We start from the raw sequence: 24,677 nt of genomic DNA, 5'->3' as shown, positions 1-24,677 counted from the left end.
GGTGTGACATTTTACCTTTCTGTATAGTTAAAGCAAGTTACCAGTCTTCGCACCATATTGAAATATTGTAAAAATGTTACTGGATATTTAGAAGTTTTTTTGTAAGATAGTACTTGAAGTTAACAATAAAATTGTCTTCTAGGCCATTAATGCACAACATGAACAGCAAGAGACCCATCATACTTTCCTGGAGCATTCTTGAAGGTACTTCTATATCTGTAGAAAAATCTCTGTCCAAGAGTGTTGGTGTGGTATGATTAGAGTGCTTTTTGGAAATCAAGAAATTCTGCACCGTTGTAATTGCCTTGGTCTATGCCTTTCAGGATATTTTTGCTTTTTTCCTTGCAAACAAAAATGTAACAGATTTCCACCAAATTGATAATACAGTTTGGTTAGTCGGCTACGAGTTTTGTGTGACCAATGTTTTTGCAATACATGCTGTTAAACGTGTAAGAGTTCATTTTGTTTGTGTTCCGATATGTTCTAAAATTCTGTAACGAATGTATGTCAGAGATATGGGTGGGTAGTTTTGTGAATCACTTCTACTACCAGTTTTGTAGACCAGTGTGACCTGTACTTTATTCTAACCAGTTTTTTTATGGGTCTAAGGTGTAGTATGGTTTATAGAGGACCTATCTCACCTATAAATTCTGTATATAATTGTGTAGAGACTCCATCAGGTCCTGGGCTCTTGTTTGGTTTTTTTCCAGTTTCAGCTGTTTCTCAATACCAGTGACAATAATGTCTATATTTAGTGGTTGGTTGGTTTGTGGGATTGAAGGGACCAGACTGCTATGGTCATCGGTCCCTATATTTAGTGGTCTGCATTGGTACTTAATAGTTCTTTTGTGAATAAAAGCTCGTGAGGATGCAGGTACCTGTAAGGTATGTTTGTGTATGTCCCCTTATCTTCTGTCTTTGACTGCTTTACCTCCCCCCACTAGCTCTGTGTTACTGCAGCTTTTTCTTTCATGCAATCTCTGAAGCACGTTCTGGGTGCTGACAACATGCAATTTGTGAAGATTCTGCTTGCCCGGTTAATGCTTTGTTGTTCTAGAGTGACCACCTAAAGAGGGCATCGAGTAAATGTTTCTGATAGTACGTTAATAAAATTAATACTGTAGGCATAATTTCATATAATGTTTAATTTGAGTTACCAAGTTGAATTTGTTGATTTGTCTGAATTTTGGTTATGTTGTTCATGGGAAGGAAAACAGCAAAGATATAGTGGCTGCTTGTATAGAAAGTGTATTCTCGCATCAGACAGTTAAATGTGCCTTCAAATTTGTTAAAACATAAGTGTGAGGCTGGACAAAATAGTTAATTTGTTCTCTTTAATACTAAGAGGAACAGAAAGTTCAGCTGTCTGAAAAGACATTTTACATTTCAAAGTTGCTTGTGGAGCTGGATTTTTTAAAAATAGTACAGTTTCTTATTGATGTTGGGAGATGGCACTAAGAGTGCGAAAGAACGTCACCAAACCACCGCTTCAAGAAAGTTACAGAAAACCACCAATCTTCGGTATGAAGCCGCTTGTAGGTAGATGAGGAATATTTTCAGAGATGTAGGAGGGTCACCAGCAGTGAATGTATGGAGCAGTTTGTATCATAAAATAAACTAAAAAAATAAACTACATGGGAATGACTACACATTAAATTAATAGTGGAAAGAGAACTCATAAGGACCAGGTGTATTGAACCAGAAAGTTCGTTGCCAAGATTATCGGATTGGAAAAAGTATTAAACTGGAACTGAACGAGATATTACAGTCATTCAATTTATTCAACACTGTGTGAAATGTGATACAAGAGACTATCTTGTTTAGTCCATATCGTCAATATAGTGCTTCTGGACTCGACTTGGGGAGAGAGTGGAGATGAGAGGAGCAATGTAAAGTTCTCAAGGTGTCTTTATAAAAAAGATCTTGCATTCAGAACACTTGCACAAGTCATTAAAAGATGTGGACACACAATGAAACAGCAAACTTGACATTTCAGTTCATTAGCTTAACAGGGGTTCAGTGTTAAGCAACTTTTTCTGAGGAAAATCAAGATTGATTAAGCTGTCTGGCACGATTTAAAAATGTCTTCTGTGATCTTGATGTCTCTAAACCATCACCACTATATCTGTGTTTATCTTTTCTAACTACTTTAAATGTTACAGCAAAACCATTTTTTATGTACAAGAAATAACAACATTGCACAAACGCGCAATATTTATAAATTTTTAACACACAAGCTTGTAATTTCTTATCTGTACTAAGATAATGGGATCATCATGTCTGAAATTCTTGCAAAGAAACAGGAAACTATTTGATTTTTTTAAAAACTTGAGAAGTCATCAGATGTCTCTGCAAGAAACATTAGCATTGCTACAGATGAAATTCTGAAGCATATCTACAAAACCTCCAGTTTGTTGAAAGAAGTGACATGACAACCTGGTGATGTGAATAGGAAAGCCTATCCACATTTTTTCAAGCTGGTAGCCAGTGTTCTTCTTGAGAGGAGTTTCTGTATACTGGACGTATAATGTAGAATTGGCACATGCCTTGGAAGGCACAAACAAGTGACAATATTATTTTCCTGAATAGTAAATTTCCAAACTAAACAGGAACCTGTAGACTTGCCATTTCAGCTGTCTTTCTTTGAGTTACCATATTTTTAATTTTTTTGTCTCTTTGTTACACTGTTTGAAGCAGTATTTGGTGGAAGGAGTAAAGAAGGTAGATTGAATAAGTTGCTGCCAGCATGAAATCTACTATTTATTAATCGTGTAAGCCACTGGACAGAGTACCATTATAGGTTTCATGTGCAGTGACCAAGGGAAGAGTAGATATGTTGTTAGCATCCGCAGCGGCTAGAGACGGCAATATGTCCATCTTTTTTGTTTACTACATTGCTAAACATACTTCCTATTACTATTCTATCTGCAGCTGCTTTATGTCTGAGTCATTTGTTTCTTTTGCAGTAATAGACTTCAAGCATACAATTACCAAAAGCTACTGCAAAGTGAAATGAGGCACATCCAGAAAGTAAGTTTCCTGATGTTTCTTTTAAAGTAGACATATTTAGCCAGGAAAGCTGTGCAGGTGTGACAGAGCTATGATATGACAGTCAAATGCCAGCCAGACAGGTCCTGCATCATGCCAATACCATGGCAGCAGTGCCTCGAAACTGTCTCTCTTATTTGTTCTTCCACCACCTGGAAGGTTTGGTCAGTGATAAGGTTCCTTAATGCGTGAAACATAGCGCCCATCGAAACTCGTCAACAGGTCTATCAGGCCTACAGGCAGAACATCAAGAGCAGACGGATGATGTGTCGCTGGTGTAGTTTTTTTTTCTGGTGGTGGGCTGTCTTTGTCGCAGATGGCCACAACTGTTTGTCTTCATGCTGGATGTTGGCAGCTTTTTGCATGAAGGTATAGATCTGTTTTTGTCTTCTTCCTATGTACTGCATGGCCTAGTGAACCATCTGCCTTCCTATTAATTAGTATGTCAAGGAAGGGCAGGCAGCCATTTTCCTCCATTTCCATCGTAAATTTGATATTCGGATGGATGCTATTGAGGTGTTCCAGAAACTCATCTAGCGCCTGTATGCCATGTCCCCACACGACAAAAGTGATACCCATGTAGCGGAAGAAGTGCTGTGGTTTCTGTCTGGCAGTTTGAAGGGCCACCTCCTCAAAATATTCGATATAGATGTTACCCCGACGATGAGTAGAAAGACGATAACTCTGCTGAAGAAATCTGACTAACGTGAGCGAATGAAGAAGCATCAGTACCACAGAGTGCCAGCAATACTGCGTCTCTATGGACTCCCCAAGATGCATAAGGAAGGGGTACCTCTGAGACCGATTGTGGACTCCATCAACTCTCACAGCAACAGACTAGGTAAATACCTAGCAACACTGCTCAAAATCCCTTGTGGGACACTGCAGCCACCATGTGAGAAACTCAGCCGGATTCGTAAAAATACTCAGGGACATGTGACTACAAAGGGAGCACCTAATTGTGAGCTTCGACATGACGTCACTTTTCACAAAAGTGCCCCTTCAAGACTCCTTGGCACTTTTAGCTCAGCACTTTGAACCACAAACAGCCAGCCTTTTCGAACATGCACAACCACCTACTTTCAGTGCAGTGGAGAATTCTTCGAGCAGATTGATGGTGTGGCCATAGGCTCCCAACTGGCTCCTGTGATTGCAAACCTCTACACGGAACGTTTTGAGGAGATGGCCCTTCAAACTGCCAGGCAGAAACCAAAGTACTTTTTCCGCTATGTCAACGACACTTTTGTCGTGTGGGGGCATGGCAAACAGGCACTAGATGAGTTTCTGGAGCACCTCAACAGCATCCATCTTTACAATGTAAATGGAGGAAAATGGATGCCTCCCCTTCCTTGACATATTAATTAAGAGGAAGGCAGATGGTTCACTAGATCATGCAGTACATAGGAAGAAGACACACACAGACCTATACCTTCATGCAACAAGCTGCCACCATCCAGCACGAAGACAAACAATACTGACCACCTCTGGTACATAGGGCATGCGCCATCTGTGACAAAGACAGCCTACCATCCGGAGGGAAGTCTTCCATCAAAATGGCTACAGTGAAACGTAGATCAACAGGGTGCTTAAAAGTAAGAAGGAAGCAGTGACAGTCCCAGAAGAAGAAGCTGACAAATGACTGGCATTCCTTCTGTATGTGGGTCCGCTCCCACCCAAAGTTGCACGATTTCTGGGCAGACACAGTATCAAAACCGTTCTCCGCCCACACTGAAAATGAGGGAGCTCCTAGGTTCTGCCAGCCCGAAACTTAACAAACCAGGAATTTACAGCATACCATGTGAATGTGGTAAACAATACATTGGAAAAACACAGCACTGTATATCTAAATGCTGCAAGGAACATATCAGATGTGTGCGACTAGGTCACTCCGAAAAATCAGCCATAGCAGAACACAGCATAAATGAAGAACACACCTTCAACTTCAAAAACATGAAGGTGCTGTGCCGAGTATCTTGCTTCTGGGAAAGTATTATCAAAGAATCCTGAGAAATAAGGATTCATGACAACCTGGTTAACAGGTCTGAGGGATACCAACTCAGCGCAGCATGGAACTCTGCAATAGCGGCAGTCCGTCGGGAGCACACCCATCAATGTCCTCCACAGCGGACACAGACAGAAGTCTTACACCGAGAACAGAACACGGCCACCGGGGATGACCGCTATCCCCACCACCGCGCACACGCTGCTGGTCCACCACAGCCTCCCGAGGCCTAGTGGAGAACCCAGCTGGAGACCCAAGACACCTTCATCAACAGTTTGCATCGGGTAAGCCTACATCACACATGAAATTTGTTCTCCACAAAAAGTCAAATATGAAATTTCTTCTTGGCAAAAGACTTTAAACGTAAATCAGGAATTAGAATGTTTCATAAAACACATAGATGCAGAAAGAAATGTATTTAAATTTGATACAAATAAACAAACCAACAGAAGAGATCGTGATTTCTTAGACATGGCATCAATTGTGTAAATTTGATATAACTGGCATTGAAATAAACTTCATGACAAAAAAAAAAAAAAAAAAAAAAAAAAGATAGAGAGAGAGAGAGCAAAGCACCCAAAAGGGGACGAGGAAAGAAAATGAAACTTCAAGAGTTAAGAGTGTAAGTGATGTTATTTTAGTGATTACAAAATGAAGTCAAATTTACAAAGAATTTGGCTGTACAAGCCCATGTATCAGTGCAATGTTACATCTATTCTGACCTAGAGACTTATTCAGTTTGAAAAGATGTCTTAAAAAGATGTTGTATCCTCTCTTTAGGCAAGGTAGCTGACAACTGTTGCAATTGAACCTTGATATCATGGGTATTGACACTTGTACTGAGTTGTATTCCCACTGTTTAATTTATTCCTTGTGCGAGAAAAAAATTGATTTGTGGTTTTACCAGAAATGTCATAAACTATTTAACATGAATTCATGCTCATCAGCTAATAAGTGGGGCTTTTTTGCTCAAGTCTGCAGGAGGTCTATACTACATGGAAACGTAATGCCCTAGGATGGCTTTGAGAATGGTACTTAAGCAAATTTTATCATTGTACAGTCTTGACTATTTCCACTTAGTTTTAGATAGCAGGTCAGTGACAAGTATGTTGGCTTTGAAGAAGAAAAGATGTCCCTCAAGGCAGAGTTTATAGGCGAGTTTGGAGAGCAGATTGAACAAGTATCTCACTTTTACAGAAATTTTGTACATTTCTGGCTTCATTGTCGATGCTGAGTTTATGGATCTGCTAGAGAGATGTCTACCATAAAGTATTAGGCTAACAAGTGTCATGCTTTGCACCAGTTGCATTCTCATCTTCTTTGTTGAGACTGGTAAGCCATTCACTTGACACGAGGCAGTGCACTCTCACTAATGCAACCACTACCTAACACATTTGCTTGGCTTAATGTTGCTCGTCCACCATTCAAGTAATGTTTAAATTATTCACTGTGAATTACAAGATAATTGGAATTCATGTAGAGGACTACATTTTTATTGTAACCATATGTATGCTAGGTGTTAATTTTTTACTCCAAGATTGGGTTAATTTTCCATAGCAGGCCCAGTTTTGCTTCAGATTTGACAAATTAGGTAAAGTAATCCACTCCAAATGTACCTTTTTTCACATTTCCTAATTTTTTTTTTTTTTCTAAACACAATGCTACAAGGCTTGAAGGGCTATCTTTCCTTTGTGCATTTGTGGAGCTGGAGACAAACAGTTGTAATGCCTGCCCATTCAGTTGAACAAATGAAGGGTTTCATCGGCTGACAAGATTCTCATGACACTTGTCCATTAGACTACACTGCTGAATTTTGGCATTTAAAATGAGCAATTATAATTGTTATTTCTCAAGGTCGAACAAATGAAGGGTTTCATCGGCTGACAAGATTCTCATGACAATGTCCAATAGACTACACTGCTGAATTTTGGCATGTAAAATGAGCAATTATAATTGTTATTTCTCAAGGTCACACATAAAATGTGATGACAGAAAGACACATTACTATTTTGTGCCTGAACTTCAATTACTGTGTGTTTTATTATTTCTTTCCTGAGTTGTAAGTGGTGCAGTCACTGAGTTTCATTTATTTTTGATAATTCTTTCATGGCTTTCCACTCTCTGCAGCTAACATTATATGTGACATGATTGACGAATTGGAGGTAAACAACAGCCTGGTACATTGACAATTGACTGCTTCAGTGTTACATATCTCATAGATTGAAAAACTTTGTTTTGTATAAATATTTAATTTACTTCTGATTGGGCGTATCAATTACTGTACCATATCATTTTTCATCAGGGCTATACCTTTGGCTATCTTCCAGTCAGAGCCAAGTGTGAAAAGGCATTATCTGCGAAAGTGGCTTAAGGATTCTTCAATACATGATGTTGATATTAGAGATGTACTGGATTGGGACTATTACATTGAAAGGCTTGGAGGGACGATACAGAAGATCATTACCATACCAGCTGCTATGCAGGGGGTGAGTACATAAACAAATAATATTGCTGATCGTATATCAAGTACCATTTATTTAATACCTATCCTTAGTATATCTTGAGAATTGAATAAACATTAAAAATAGCTGTGTCTTAGTTTTATATCATTACCATGGGGATACGTAATGTTACTTTGTAAGCCTGCGTCCACATCCTGAGTTAAAAAATAGACATCTCAGAGTCTTGTTAACTTCATAATGTTATATCTCTGTTTTGCAAATGAACATGGGTAAATATTTTCATAAATATAATGCTGAACTCTCATAACGGGTTAAGTAAAGTTTCACTGATACTGTACTCATACGGGGTCTGTTCAAAAAATTCCAGAACATTCATAATTTCGCACCAATGGTGTGTTTGAGCAAAATGCAGTCGACATCCTTGCACATACCTGTCTTTAATGTGTGACTGCCGGAAGTTTCATTGTCCTATGCCTGTTAGTAATTATTCAGTGCTGTATTGAGTAGAATGTTGTGTCACACAGTTTGCTAATTTCGAGATGGCAGAATAAAAGAGCAATGCGTCTGCATTAAATTTTGTGTGAAACTAATGAAAACCTTTGGAGAGACACACCAAATGATGCAGGAAGCCTACAGTGATGAGTGCATAAGCCATACTAGGTGTTAAGAATGGTTCACATGGTTTAAAAATGGCCAGACAGAAGTTAAAGATGACCCTTGTTCAGGATGCCCTTTTATGTCTACCAACAACACTCGTGTCAGGAATGTCGATGAAAGTGCACGTGCCAATTGAAGACTGACTGTCAGAGATATTGAAGAAGAATGTAACATTTCAGTTGGATCATGTCGTGAAATCCTGACACAGCATCTTGGAATGGATCGTGTTATCCCAAAGTTCGTCCCACAGCTCATGAGTCAAGACTATAAAGACATTCGCCTCACAATCTGTCAAGAGTTTTCGGATTGCACAAATGAGAACAAGATGTTCCTTAAAAGAATCATAACTGGTGGTAAGATGTATGTTTACAGTTATAATGTTGAGACCAAGGTTCAATCATCACAATGAGTTGGGAAAGGTTCTCCAAGGCTAAAAAAAAAGCTCGTCAGGTCAGGTCAATTGTCAAAGCCATGCTGATAGTTTTCTTTGACTTTGAAGCATTAGTTCATCATGAATTCATGCCATATGGACAAACTGTTAATTCATGGTACTATCGGGACTTGTTGCAATGCCTGTGAGAAAATGTGAGAAGGAAATGGCCTGAAATGTGGCAATACAACTCATGGCTCTTGCATCATGATAACACACCCGCACATTCATACCTTTTGGTGTGTGACTATTGCACAAAAAATTACTATGTTGCCTCATCCTCCGTACTCTCCAGACTTGGCCCCTGCAGACATTTTTTATTACCAAACTTGGAAAACCATATTACAAGGACAAAGATTTGCAACAGTAGACAATATAAAAGAAAATTTGCAGATGGTATTTTGTGTAGTTCAATGGGAGGTGTACCAAGACTAGTTCCGGAAGTGGAAACAGTGCTGTTTCCACTTCAAGAGTGAGTGTGTGTGTGTGTGTGTGTGTGTGTGTGTGTGTGTGTGTGTGTGTGTTTTAGCCGCCAGGGGGACATCATGAGCACGATTGCCTTCGTTGTAGCTTTGTTGTTTTTTTTCAAAGATATGAACAGTGGTATGACCTTTTAAAATGGCACCCTGTATTTTTTATTCGGTAATTCATTTCCTCTCCTAAAGACCTATTCAATAATGTATCATTGTGTACCATTCACTGAAACACAACGTTATTAATTACATAACATACCGAGTGAGGTGGCGCAGTGGTTAGCACACTGGACTCGCATGGACGACAGTTCAATCCCACATCCAGCCTTGCTGATTTAGGTTTTCCGTGGTTTCCCTAAATCGCTCCAGGCAAATGCCGGGATGGTTCCTTTCAAAGGGCACGGCCGACTTCCTTCCCCAATCCGATGAGACTGATGACCTCGCTGTTTGGTCTCTTCCCCCAAACAACCCCACCCAATTACATAACATAACATTGATGTTGATGTTCCCAGCGGTTAGTGCAGATCCTCGGGGTAATGGAACACATCCACGTGCTGACGTTGACAGAGGACAAGTGTAAACATAAGTAGAATGCACACCCATCATCCCGTCAACCATCGTCAGTTGGAGAGTTGTGTGAGTAGAATGTACACCAACGAAGAGAAGGTAGAAATGCTACTCAACTATGGGGAATGTAAGTTAGCAGAACAGTAATTGCAATACTGTTTTCTTATGTACAGGTACATTTAGTACAGTAGTTTAGTCCTTTTAAATATTGTTGTGTAGAGTAGGCTTACAGTGAAGGTTGTCCTTCCTTATGAAAGAAACTTAGAGCAAAATAATTACTATACCTTATGCAACTTTTCGTGCGAAGGTCTTTAACTACATCAACATAATGTTTCTTTTATTGTTGTTGTTGTTGTTGTTGGTAGGCGAAATGCTACGCAGAGTGCAATATCCTGACAAGAACCCACCATCCCGACGGATGTTTTCTCGTCTTGTTGAGACGCTTCAGGAAACAGGAACTTTCAACCCATGACAACATAATTGTTGTAGCACTCACACAGATAAAGCTGCCGAAGTTACTGTTCTTGCTTCCGTTGCTATGACTCCACATGTGAGCACACAACAGCTTGAACATGAGATTGGCATTCATAAAACCAGTGTACATTGTATTCTTACACGTCACTGGTTCCATCCTTACCATGTACAGCTACATCAAGAATTGCATGGGAATGATTTCCAGAATCGTGTATTGTTCTGTCAGTGGGTTCAGCAGCAAATCACTGCCAACCGGAACTACTTCTCCAATGTTCTGTTTACCAATTAATGTTCCTTCTCAAACAAAGGACAGGTAAATACAAGGAACATGCATTATTGGTCCAGCGACAACCCACGATGGCTTAGACAGGTGGAACATCAGCATCAATGGAGAGTTAACATCTGGTGTGGGTTGCTTGATACTACAATTATTGGCTCTTATTTCATCAATGGTAGTCTTTGCACGCAGCGTATGCCAGCTTCCTCAGATGAATTCTTCCTCCTCTTCTGGATGAAGTGCCATTAAGAACCAGAATGGCTATGTGATATCAACACGGTGGATGTCCAGCACATAATGCCTTGCGTGCACATCGTGTTCTGAACTGAAGGTATCCTGCCAGATGGATTGATTGAGGAGGAACCAGTTACTTGGCCTGCTAGGTCTCCTGATTTAAATCCTCTGGACTCTTTCCTTTGGGGATGCGTTAAAGACATTGTGTATCGCAATATTCCAAGAACTCCAGAGGACATGCAGGAACGTATCATGATTGCTTGTAATTCTCTTCAGCAGGCAACACTGTAAGCAGTAAATAATTCTTTCATTCAACAAGTGCACCAGTATATCGGTGTCCAGTATAACCACTTTGAGCACCTTTGAATGTTCTACTCCTGGGCAGTGGTACAGGAGGGTCATTTTACTTGGTTTTCATTTGTTTTCTGACAACTCCAGCAAGTGGATGAGTTTGTGAGCCTGGGCTCAAAGTTAATGTTGTGTTATGTAATTAATAATGTTGTGTTTCAGTGAATGGTACACTGTGATACATTTTTGAATAGGTCTTTAGGAGAGGAAATGAATTACCGAATAAAAAATATAGGGTGCCATTTTAAAAAGGTCATGCTGCTGTTCATATCTTTGTAAAAAAAACAAAGCTACAACGAAGACAATCGTGCTGATTGATGTCCCCCTGACGGCTAAAGAATATTTGCTTGAAACATTTTGTAATTTGCATCTGGACAAACAGTTATTTAGGGTGGTCAAGATAAATGGGACAGTGTGAAGGAAACATTCCACGTGGGAAAAATTATATATAAAAACAAAGATGAGGTGACTTACCGAACAAAAGCGCTGGCAGGTCGATAGACACACAAACAAACACAAACATACACACAAAATTCAAGCTTTCGCAACAAACTGTTGCCTCATCAGGAAAGAGGGAAGGAGAGGGGAAGACGAAAGGAAGTGGGTTTTAAGGGAGAGGGTAAGGAGTCATTCCAATCCCGGGAGCGGAAAGACTTACCTTAGGGGGAAAAAAGGACAGGTATACGCTCGCACACACGCACATATCCATCCACACATACAGTGCTTGTGTCTGTATGTGTGGATGGATATGTGCGTGTGTGCGAGTGTATACCTGTCCTTTTTTCCCCCTAAGGTAAGTCTTTCCGCTCCCGGGATTGGAATGACTCCTTACCCTCTCCCTTAAAACCCACTTCCTTTCGTCTTCCCCTCTCCTTCCCTCTTTCCTGATGAGGCAACAGTTTGTTGCGAAAGCTTGAATTTTGTGTGTATGTTTGTGTTTGTTTGTGTGTCTATCGACCTGCCAGCGCTTTTGTTCGGTAAGTCACCTCATCTTTGCTTTTATATATATATATATAATACACTGATGTCCAGAATTAAAGCAACCGATGGAAATTTTGCAAATTGGCATTCATCTTGCATTGAAACAGATGATAGTAAATTAGAAACAATACAAAGAATACAGAACATAACAACTGCAACATGCATGACAGTAAGCAAAAATGTTGTTTGTTTTTTCCAACTTGACGGATATGCACACACATTCCGGCAATTGGTTAATGTGCTCAGTATGGGGTATAACCACCTCTGGTAGCAATACAGGCTTAACGATGATGGAGCATGCTGTGAATGATTTTGTGAATCTCTTATTGAGGAGGCCTCAGCACTCAGAAACAGTAACCGTGTGTTTGGGAATTGTGTTTGTGTGAATGCGTGTGTGTGTTTTCAATTTCAAAAGAAGGACTTGTCCAAAAACTTAAATATTTTAGCAGTTTACTTTATTGTGTCCCTCAGCGACTCCGTGCCTCCTCTGTCTGGTAAATAGTAAACTGTCCTTTCCATATTGTTATTAAAATTATTAGGAGTTCTAAGGCATGTCGTGTATCATTTTCCCCCCACACATTTGTGTTTATGCATTGGTTATTGAGAGTAGTAAATAATTATAGAATCAACTCTTTAGTCTTGGGAAGAATTATCAGTGGAATAGGAATCCCAGTCCAAACAAAAGTCTGTTGTAGTGTTACACAGTACCAAGAGCAAACCTCCTCAGTGACCTTGTTTACTCTGGTTCAGTACAGCTCAAATTTTCTGCACATACAGATGAATCCAAATTAGCATCCACTCTGCAACTCACTTATTCATGGCTCAAGCTGCTACAGTTTGAAAGAAATCTAGATTACAAAGAAATTACTGAGAAATGTACTGACAAAATAACAACAACAATAGTTGGTGAATGATGCAACCCCCCCCCCCCCTTTCACACACACACACACACACACACACACACACACACACACAAAATCTCATTTCTGTCTCAGGATATGAAATGAAATGGTTTGTTTACTGAGAAGTCATGCATCATCGCTGGCTGGGCGCAGCTGAGTATGCGCGCTGCTTCCCTTCTCCCTTGTTCTTACTGCTTATTTCAATTCTGCCACTCCCCTCAGATTGCACCCAGTGCTGCCACCACTTCTTGCCACTAGCCTAGCAGCTGCTGATGAGAGGCTGGGAGGCATGAGGAGTGGTTTGTTCGGAACTGATTCTGAGAGACTGTTGTTGCAATGGCTGTATATGGCGGTCACGTGTGCATGAGCTGTGTCTGAGTAAGTGTGTGAATGTGTGTGTGTGCTCTCACTTTCTAACAAAGGCTATGGACAAAAATTTAGTTGTGGGAGTGGGATTGTCTTTTCTATGTGTCTGTGGCTCAGCGATCGTCCTTAAGTGAGTTGGTACCTATGCTCATTAATCAGTGTATTTGAACAAGTTATCTGTTACACAGATTGATCACATGGTGTCATTTCATTAACATGCTATCTGTGACTTGTGAATAACTGGCCACACAAGTGGACTTCCATGATGGGCCAAAACCGCAGGCTGTTTCTGTGGGTATCTCTAATGGACCGGGTCGCCAATCTGAAGCCCATCAGTTCCCACTAATGTGGGCCCTGCATATTGGATGTAATCTCATTGATGTGCCCACAGGCCAAGTCTGTTTGCGTGTGGTGTAATGCAGTGGGTCTGTTTGGTTTATCAATGGGTCCAGGGCAGAGGTGCTCCTCAGCAGACCAATGGCCACGGGCGATGGATTTAAGGAATTGTGACTGTCTCACCACAAGTACACTGTACAGTGTGGTGTTTTATAGACATTTTATTTATTCTAGTACATTTTGGCACTTTGAAAGTAGTTCATATATTAGAAAGTATGGACGGTAAGAAGAAGAAAATTGTAATAGTCGCTGGAAGTTTGTATGCTATTTACTCACGTATTTCTTAAAAGAAAAACCACACAGTACCTGTAAAATAATAGACATAACACAGTGGATAATAACTGACAATAACAAACGTAGTAAAATCGACATTTTATTGGCTGTCACCTACAGTGTCGGTTTACACAAATTTTCCCTGCCTTATGTACTCCTTTCAAGAGGCTTACTTTTTTCTGAGGTTATTTCTGAAATCAGTCAAGGTATTTTAAATCTATCTTGCAACTCCAACGAAATGCGTATTTTTGTCACAAAATGTGTTTCGTTTTATTGAAATAAAATAACATCAGTCGTGTCAATGAAACACGTATGCCATTTGGCTTGCGTTCTCCATCTAAAAACAGTCTTTACAGAAGTTGTTGATGTTAGTACTTAAGATATTTGCCGACACATTTAGAAGTACGGAAGTCCATGCATTTTATTGTCAACTTACGTCTTTGCTTACTCTTGAGATCTCAGAAATTGTCAGGAGAAACAAGCGCTTTACCATATTTTTATTAATAAAATAACTGATAAAGTGGCACTAAATACCGAAATATTCTTGTGCAGTGTGGAGCAGACAACATCGTGTTCATCAAAACATCTGTGTAACTACAAATATTAGCCATCTGACGACGGCACATTTCTGCCACAGAAAGGGCCGCACTACGAAAGCTACAAGAAGATCCTCACACAGATAAGGGAAACGCCACAGTGCTGTTGCCACGTGAGGTTTATAATCGGAAGATTTACAACTTGCCGAGTGAACCGATGTATCGGAAGATTGACAAAGATCCACAGCAAAAGTGGAAAGGAAAACATTAGCAGTGCTGAATTCTTCTTCTATTATGCAAGAAGTGGTGAAAAGACTGAGACCTCACAGTCCTGTGCTACCCAGGTTATACAGTCTTCTGAAGATACATAAAAAAGAGGTTCCACGGTGTCATCTCACTTTCCACTAAGGTGCCTCCTACAGACTCTCTGTTGATCATCGGCAATAAATTCACGTCCGATATAACGGCACTTTTCCATCGTGTCCTCTCCTCGACCTACTTTTTATTTAACAATGAATATTTTGAGCAGACTGACAGTCCTCTCTCGCCTTTGATGGCGAGCTTTTTTGTGGAAGACTTTGAGGAAAGGGCAGAACTTAAAACTGAGAGTCTTCTGGTGACATGTAGATGACACATCTGTAGTGTGGCCCATGGTGAAGAAGAACTGTCATGTTTCTTGCAACATCTGAGTGCAATCCACAAGAACATCCACTTTACGACGGAAATAGAGGAGGATGGTTGCTTGCCATTTTTGGTTACTAGGAGAGTGGATGGGTCATTAGGGCATTCTGTCTACTGTAAGCCTACACGTACAGACCTTTACCTGCGAGTGTCGAGTTGCCGTCACCCTTCACAAACTACCGGCATCCTCAGAACGGTAGTGCACCGGGCTCGTGTTGTTTCTTGTGGAGATAGCCTTACAGAGGAGCTGGAACATCTAGAGTTGGTGTTCAGAGGTAATGGTTACTCTCCACATCAGATTAGAACAGCGCTAAGAAGGAAGAAACGTGACCAGCCACAACATCGAGAAGATAAGGAGTTGTTCGAGTCCACGGCGTTCCTTCCGTACGTCGCCATCCTTTCGTCTAAAGTAGGCAGGATCCTAAGGAAACATCAAGTTAAAGTAATGTTACAGCCACCGGCGAAGATTAGTGCCCTTCTCGGTTCGGTAAAGGATGATCTGGGTCTGCAGAAGACCGGGATCTACAGAAGCCCTTGCCAGTGTGGCAAAGCTTACATCGGTCGGGCGACACACAAAGTACGTGTTGAACGTGAACGCCACACTCACCTTCCACAGCCCAGTAAATCGGCCGTAGCTAAACATTGTATTACCGCAGGACCCGCTGTGGATTTTTCTGCCGTGAAAATCTTGGCCCCCGGCAAAAACTTTTTGGGACTCGGTAATTAAAGAATCTGTGGAGATACGCCTAGCACAAAATCTTACAAATAGTGATGGGGGTTTTCAACTGGACGAGGCTTGGGATCCGGTGATCTCTCTAATTTCTTCTGAAAGAAGACAGTTTATTCGTAAGGACATGTCTGGCAACACCTGATGTCTGTTTTTAGTGACACAAGCGCGCATTCCGACAGAGGACCAACATGTAGTTTTCACCTTTACGCGTGCATCTGCGTGCCACAGATAGAATAGTTATTTCCAGAGATTGCAGATTTCGATAGAGGACACTCCTGTGATGGCTGACTACGCACACGTGTTTCCGCAACAATTTTTTGCTATATAGCTGACGCCAGGAACTCGCAGTCTCCAGTGACGGAGACTCACCTGAAGATGGCTGGACGTTTGCCAGCCAAAATTTGGCAAGAAGTCAATGTGATCCGGCTGCAATCCTGAAACCTCATCAAACAAATATGTTTTACTTGTAAAACTGGAGGATTTTGACCTGTAACAACATACATTTCAATTGCTTCTATGTTTATAGTCTCACATACTCATTCACATTACTTTCTTTCGATATGTAATATTCATTTCTTTAACTTCTAATCTGTCAAACTCACTCCTAACCTTAATATTTAACCTCATGCATTCCACTGAACTACATTCTATCTCTTACTTAAGTTACTATCTGTGTAGCCACTCATTTTTGCTTTAGCTTCCAATATTAAAATTACTGTGTCCATATTCGTTTCACAGCTTGTAAGTAGTCTTCCACAGGTTTCATTGACTGAAGAGTCTTCGGTACTGGCACCTTTGTTAATGTAATAACTCTCTCAATTATTCATTTTTGTCTTCATATTAAACCTAACACAAATCTTAAAAACAGTGTGCTGCACAACAGCATACAGTTTTCACCATTTTTACTTATGTATTGGAGTCCTGCTACTTTTCACAAGGTGCAAGATGCAAGATGTCTGTATGGCCAACAATGAAACTTGATGATCCCTGCTATGTGCCTTCCAGGTGACACCAGCCTGTTATGATGGGAGTTTACCCATAAATATAATTACCTGTGTAAATTTGTTCCTTGTGTAAGGAAATAGTAGCCTGTGTTTTCTGTCATCAGGTGCCCTTTGAGTTCTGAATGTAATGTAGCTAACCTTGTTGTGCTTTCAGGATGTATCAAATGCTGATAGTTGCTGTTGACCTCCCCCCCCCCCCCCCCACCCCCACCCCCCACCCCACCCCACCCCACCCCACCCCACCCTTTCCCCACTTTCCTCCCATCTGGTTTCTTAACTTAGTCACTTGTATAGTGGTTATAAAGTTTCATTGAATGTGAGCTGCTTATTAGCAATGGCAGTGCGTGTGAAATCAATAATTTCTCATTTCACAGGTATCAAATCCTGTTCCACGTGTTCGGCACCCCGATTGGCTGCACAAAAGAATGATGGAAAAAAATGATGTTCTGAAACAACGGAGAATAAATGAAATATTTGTAAAAAAGCCAAAGGATGTTCAAGAAGAACACTCAAACGCAGAGGTAATGAGTAAAGTTCTAATTTTTTGTTATATTTAATTTTCTACCTCTCTTTTGTAATGTTATGTTTTTTTTATACACATATTGTACTGTAGTTCATTAATGCTAGTGCATTCAAATTAGTTTGACTTACACATAGACTTAAAAGAACATGCTGTAGTTTCTAGTGAAAATAATTATTTATGTAGCTTCACACTAAGGATACAACCATGAATGCGCACATATTTTTTAAATATCAGTTGTAATGGAAGCAAAAGATCAATTATTCCAACGTGTACAATGTTACTCCCAGGTGCCTGCTACTTGCTACAGTTGAGTTTCTGTGTTGCACATCCCAGTGAGTAAGGGCAATGTGCAGCCATTAACAGATCACATGGCTCGATCACATGTGTATCTATAATTTTTACTGAGTTAACATTCCACTGTGTCTGTTACAGCCACATATTAATCTATCCCAAGCTATAATGTTGAGGTATTTCTTCGTGAAGTGCACTGTACATCCATAATGTGTAGCTTGTTGGGTTAGCTGATGGCACTCTGCAGTTATGGGGACATGAGCAGATTGTTTACATGAAGCTCACATGGGTGGTTCAGAATCCATATTCTTCAGCATGAGCGTTGGCTTGAGTCTGTTAATAGAGATGGTCTTCTGGCCATGAAGTATTTCAATGACAAAGTGCTGTTCAGACTTGAATATAGTCTTTATGGTCCATCATAGACTGTAGAGGTTTTCAGTGTGCATCATGTCTTATGAATACATGTGAAGAGGTAATGAGTAGAGGATAGATAAAGACAGATGTTGCTGCATGATGTCAAACTTTAACTGGTTTATGTGATGTCATGTGCTGTTAAATGTTGAAAATGAAAGTTGGAATGTTACGCTCCACTGGTGTAAGATCAAAAAAATCGACTGGAAGTCTAGTTGTCATGTGATAACGATTTCTGCAGTGATGGTGTTTTATTCTGGAACCACATAAACTTGGAGACCCATTAAAAATGTTGAAATCAAACAATAGAAAATCCAGGATGGAATGTAACAATTTTATGAAATGGAAAGTTGATGTTCGCCATATAGTGGAGATGCTGAGTCGCAGATAGGCACTACTAAGAGACTGACACAGTGAAGCTTTTAGCCAGTAAGGCCTTCGTCAAAAATAGATGGCGCACAGCGCACACACACACACACACACACACACACACACACAAACAAATGCAATTGACATGCACGACTGCAGTCTCAGGCAACTGAAACCACACAGCAGTTGCCTGTGACTGCAGTCGTGTGTGTGTGTGTGTGTGTGTGTGTGTGTGTGTGTGTGTGTGTGTGTGTGTCTTTTTTGTTATGCCTGTCTGCGACTCAGCATCTCCGCTTTATGGTGAGTAACAGATTTCCTTTTCATTAAAAATTTTGATAAGTTGTCTACCCAGTCATCTGAAAGTCAGGTTCTTATTGCTGCTTTGATGTTGCAATGTCACCATTCAGCTTCCCTATTCAATGCTGGATGGTAAGCAGTGGTTTTGATGTGGTGTACACCTAAAGTCTTTATGAAAACAATAAATTATTGATAAAATTATTTAATTGGATAGAAAAAAAATCTACTCACCAAGCTACGGCAGAGCACACACAAAAAGGCTGTTGTGATTGGCATGCCTTCTTCAGGCAGAAGGGTTGGAGGGGAAAGAAGAAGGGTGAAGGAAAAGGACTGGAGAAGTCTAGGTAAAGGGGTAAATTTTGGGAAAGTCACCCAGAACCACAGGTCAGGGGAGACTTACCATTCAAGATGAGAAGGGAAGACTGAGTGCTGGGGACTGCATCGGAGAAGATTTGAAAACCTGAGAGCTTAAAGGTGAAAGACAGGATAATATGCAAGACATCATGCACGAGTTAATAAGAGTGAAAAGCTAAGTGCATTGTACGTAACAGGGATGGGAGGGGGGTGGTGAAAAATGATGGGAAAGACAATAAAAGATGTAGAAAACTAAAGCGAAGTGAAGCAGAGAGTAGTTACAGTGAAGAAAATCTGAGACAGAAGAAATTAATGTAAATTAAAGCCAGGTGGGTGGCGAGAAACAAGGACATGTTGTAGAGCTAGTTTCCACCTGTGGAGTTCTGAGGAACAGGTGTCTGGGGGGAGAATTCAGATGGTGCGTGTGGTAAAACAGGCACCGAGGTCACGAGTGTCATGTTGTAGAGCGTGCTCTGCAACAGGATACTGCAAGTTGCCAGTGGACACCCTCAACATGAAATGTGAAATTAGCTTAGCAGATTCGCCTTCAAGTTATCCCAAAATTGAGTAATATTTTGTCACCTCGCTGCTAATATTTGTGGCACTAAAATGGGACCCCATTGCTAAAAACCATATTGTTAAATTTTTCCACCAGAAAGTGGTACTTGTTCGATGGTGAGTTCGCCATGAAAAAAAGTGTTTAAATTGCCATAGTACAATTGGAGTAATGATTGGAGTGATTCTTATGTGCTTGAAATAACGTCTGTCTCACATTAGTTGTGGATTCTAGTAAAAACAATTATGTATTTAGCACCACACGGAGGACACTACCCTGAACACACACACATTTTTTTAAATCCATTGCAATGGAAACACTAAATAACAAAACAGAAGAGTTTACATTTCATTGTATCTGTTATAGCCCCAGTACCACATCCATGAGTGTGGTTGCTGAATATACTTAGGCCCAGCCCTGCATGTACTCCACTTGTCTCCTATTAAGAGAGATGGTGCAACCATCTCTGAGACATGAAACACACAAGGAAGGATGCATCGAGCAGTGTCTGTAACAGACTGGAACAAAACAAAAGGACCATCGGTCCATGAACATAGAAAAAAAAGATGCTGACAAAAGAAGCAAGGCGTGCCTGCATAGTAGAACGGCAGCTGGTTGCCGTAGGTGGTGACAGTAAGGTCGTGCATAAGCAGGTCTGATAGTGAGTTTCCATGGCCCAGAACAACACACAATGGGATTGGTGGCACCAGTGGAGACGGTCAGGTTAGCTGTGGAGGAGGCAGCAGTCAGGAATGGCACCAGGAGGACCAGTGATGACTGTGGAAGCAGCTGCATGGATGGCCATGGCAGTGCCAGTGCGGAACAGTTCGGTCAGCTCTGGAGGTGGCAGCAGTGGTGGTGATGGCCACAATAGCATTGCAAGGTCCCTCGAGAGAGCAAATGGCACCATCGACAGGACTGGTGATGTCAGAAGTGCAGACCGTGACCAGGCCGGCGACAGCTGAAGTGAAGCTGAGGGGCTGATGACAAGAAGTTGGTATCTGATGGCATCACATGCAAAGGCTGGGCTGATAATGGAGAGAATTCAGCCTGAGAACTCTGCGAACAATAAACAGAGCTGTACGGTATGTCAACATTGCAGGACACTCGATGATAGGGGGCCCAGGTTATCACACACGAACTCTTGCCCCCCCCCCCCCCCCCCCCCCAACCAAATGCTGGTTCTGATCACACCCACTTGAAAATTGTGGGAAAGACTAGAATCTGACTTAGCAGAGAAAGACTACCTCCCTGGTCCGGAATTGCCCAACCCCAGAATGGGAGGGCCAGAGAAAATGATTTCTCCCGCAGTTGATCAGATGTGATTTACTTATAGATGAGAAAGACACCAAAGAACTACTGGAAACAGTGCAAACCAACAACAGCAAGCAAGAGGATTCACATTGAACAACACGTGAACAGATTACCCAAACTACGCTCAAAAGAAAGCAATGGCAAACTTGCATCCACTGATAAATGTGAACATCAAGTGCAAAACAAATGCTTACCAAAATCAAGACAACCACACGATAGAACACAGCTGTCACCCAAGAAAAGGAACAGTCCATGTCTGGTTACATAGGTGGATACTCTCTCACCATTGTAGCATTTGAGTACTGACTGCCATAACACAATGGACATGAATGCACTGCTCATCAAGACAAACTAGCATATGAACATCTGAGAAAGAACAAAACCTCACTCCAGCAAAAATGAATGAAGACACTTTGAGGGACACTGAAACACATGTGGAGAAACAGCCTCATCATCCCTGTTCTGTCTGGGCAGTGCCACCCTTGGGAAGAGGGCCAGCCACAGATGTCTTGGCCGGGTGGATCGCAACACGGAATAGCAACATCAAACTCATCATAGAGGAGAGTTGCAGCCACGTGACAGATCAGACCAGTGAACCTTGGACAGGCACTGGAGGGGCAAATCTTGAGCAGGCATTGTATCACTAAACTAGTCTCCTTGTTGGCACTGTAATATTCAGTACTCAAAGAAAAAGTATTGAGAATCCATACGAACTACAGGTGTCACACATCATGAAACCATTATCTTACTAACCACTGTAGGACATGGTAGACGAGGGAAAAGCACTGTAACACAAAATCATTACCCTCACTACCACTGTTATAACCTTGGTCAAGTGGTGTGACTGGTAGTGATTGAAGTCACATGTTGCTGTAACAACTCTTTGTTTATTAATCTTGTACTAAACTTGGTACAACTGGAAAGAGCATTGCGATAATTTGTAGCGGGTGTCAATTATGTAGTAGTCCCCAGTTGTCATTAGTGTTGATGAGTTGGGAGTTATTGTGGATGATCAGTGGCACTGTACCAGCAAGCTGTCAGCTCATGGTCCCTCAAGATGCAGTTCCAGTCCCAGGAACAAGTGGTGGATGTGGAGCAGCTAAATGATCCTGGTGAAGGCATTGTCTGATGGGTAGTGGCATCAGCAAGCATTGTGGTAAAAGTCCAAAGCATAGACAGTCAGTGTAGAGCATGGAATGAACTCATCATTGAGGGCTGAGTGGCAACCTATGTACTCATTTGCAGAGGAATATAATTGGATGTCACATGACAGCATGGAGCAAGTAGGTGCCTGTGACTGCAGCATTGTGTACAGCGATGTGCATCCCGCGTATCAGTGTGGCTTGCACCTCTAGACTCTGTGGCAGCTGCAGGAAGTGTGGCAGTAAACAGCTCAACGAATATTATGTTAACAAACAACCTCCCAAGGGAAAGCAGGAACTCTATGTGGCCCACAAAGCACATCCTATGAGTGTGATGACCAAACATGCAGGGGCTTAGCTCTGCATATACCACACCATCCATGCAGCCGTTTTCGTATATTCTTTTGTATTTGTATTAATTTGTTGTCAGAAAAAGGACTGCAGTGTTGGGCAGAATGCTGACAAATGTTGATGACTTTTTCAAAAACTGTGTAAGTGTTATGAGTTTTCCAATTTTTTGTGATTTTGGAAAGATGAGGTATACAAAGAAATCTGTTGAGACAAATGTGGGTGATGTTGAGTTAACTTTAATGAAACCATTGTATTGCTTTTCACAGAATTTAACACTTCAGGTTCAGATCTTGTAGATAACTGCTATTACCTGCAGGCTGGCTAAAGTCTTCGGGTTGTGACTTGTTGCTTCTACTGCTGGGTGTTTGTTCCTCCCAAGTAAAAGGGAAAGAGAGATTCCTGGCAGGTGTATGCTGCCGCACCGGTGTAAGATGGCTTATCATATGACACCCTCATGCCTTCGAGAGTGCATGTTGGTGTATTCAGCAAATGAAGAAGGCTGCTGCATATGAGTGGAGTGACATTCACCCAGGCACACTCAGTGACTGTCAAATTGCCAGTCAGATATTTTATGCTACCTCCACATCTACAAACTATGCAGAATCCATCATAAACTACTATTATATAATAAATTTAACAAATTCAATTTTAGAAGTGAGGTCAGTAATTCTTACAGTGCGTTATAAATCTCGTCTCCCTTTACTAGCACATTGTTATTGCTGCTTTATTCTACATGGAATATCATCTTCACCCTGAGTTAACTATTCCGCTAACAAGAAAAAGAGAGCAGTTCAAATTATTTGTGTATTTAGACCCAAGTCCTAAAGTGATATGAATCTCTCTATATATTCCATCAAATACTGATCATATTTTCTTGCCATTATTTCATTTTAATTTTTTTCCTCAGGTGGATATTGAAGATTCTGCAGGAAAGACTGTTACTGCAGAGAGACCAAAAACACCAGTTGCTCATGTAAACAAAAGAAAGAGAAACAGCTCAGTCACAGATCCAGACATTTTAAAGCGCAGCTGGCGTGAGGAGCTTGGAGCACCACCACCATATGGTACAAGCAAGGTATAAAATTAAACATGCTCTTTTTTGCAATGTAGAAATAGACAATTTTTACAGACAAATATAGAGATTTGACATACCTAATATTTCTTGCTGGCAACTTCAATGTGTAAGCCATCCTGCTGATTCTGATGCTGGATAATGTTATGCTATGTGGCCATTTATTGACACATTTATAAATTGAGCTCCTGCAGGCAGTGTTAATAATTGTATATTAGTCCCATATTGACAATGTTACTCACAACAACATTGAATAAGAACTGCTTCAGTAACATTTTGAAGTAGAAATAACATGTAATACCTGAAGCTGCTGTGCAATTTATTCTTTATTGATGACCAATTTGGATCAAAGGCCATTTTCAAGCACCTTTTGTACATATGTCATAGAAAGAAGAAAATTTGCAAGGAAAACGATGTTTGAAAATTGTAATAAAAATATTGGCAATATCTACTCATTTTTGTTATCAGGAAGAGTTGCATGCATACATCATCAAAGATACAATGTCAAAAATATAATCTATATAAATAAAAATGTAAATTTTCATTTGTTCAAACTCTCAAATCTCCAAAAGCTTCATTGAAATTTTGACATAATGTTGCATTCTAATATTTACATGTTTTGTATATCTGTTGGAGCCACCTTCTATTGAACGTAACAGCAGCATACGCAATACTAAACATTGCTAATGCTGGGCAGTGAACTTTTTGACAGTTGTTGTTCCATTTTCCTTCTCACAATCAGTTTTAACTACAATAGCATGGCACTTAAACCATTAGACAGATTGTTTCTCCTGCATATATTCTTTCTCCATATAGATAATATTAAATAAAAATTCTATACACAACTATGTGCTGTTCTGTTTTCTTCCTACAGTCATTTTAAACAGAAAACAGGGAAATTGTATTTATGGCTTTTTGGCTTATGATTAGAATACTACTACGGAATGTGAATCACCTGAAACTTTGTAATTGTACCCGTTCGCAGATCAAAACTATGCAAAATACTGTCATTAGTGCTACTATCCTCATAGATCCCGCATCCAGAGAGGTCTCTTATAAACTGTATTCAAATTATCCCAGTCAGTTGACCCATTCATTTTAATTCAGTTCCCAATAAAGGTCTTGTTGGCAATAACAATAAACTAGGCTCAAAATC

General features: G+C 40.6%; 1 protein-coding gene across 1 annotated transcript in view; it reads left to right on the top strand.

Moving 5' to 3' along the window:
• LOC124794912 (DNA polymerase epsilon catalytic subunit 1) overlaps window positions 1-24,677 on the top strand; it is a 306,938-nt gene that overhangs the window by 100,201 nt on the left and 182,060 nt on the right. The window contains exons 17-19 of the mRNA XM_047258614.1: window positions 7,353-7,536; window positions 17,216-17,362; window positions 23,357-23,524. Of these exons, the coding sequence (XP_047114570.1) occupies window positions 7,353-7,536; window positions 17,216-17,362; window positions 23,357-23,524 (499 nt within the window). The remainder of the gene's footprint in view (window positions 1-7,352; window positions 7,537-17,215; window positions 17,363-23,356; window positions 23,525-24,677) is intronic.

Source organism: Schistocerca piceifrons, chromosome 4, assembly GCF_021461385.2.
Source record: "Schistocerca piceifrons isolate TAMUIC-IGC-003096 chromosome 4, iqSchPice1.1, whole genome shotgun sequence".
NCBI lineage: Eukaryota > Metazoa > Arthropoda > Insecta > Orthoptera > Acrididae > Schistocerca > Schistocerca piceifrons.
The sequence above is the reverse complement of the archived record's forward strand: the minus strand, read 5'-3'. Positions and strand labels throughout refer to the sequence as shown.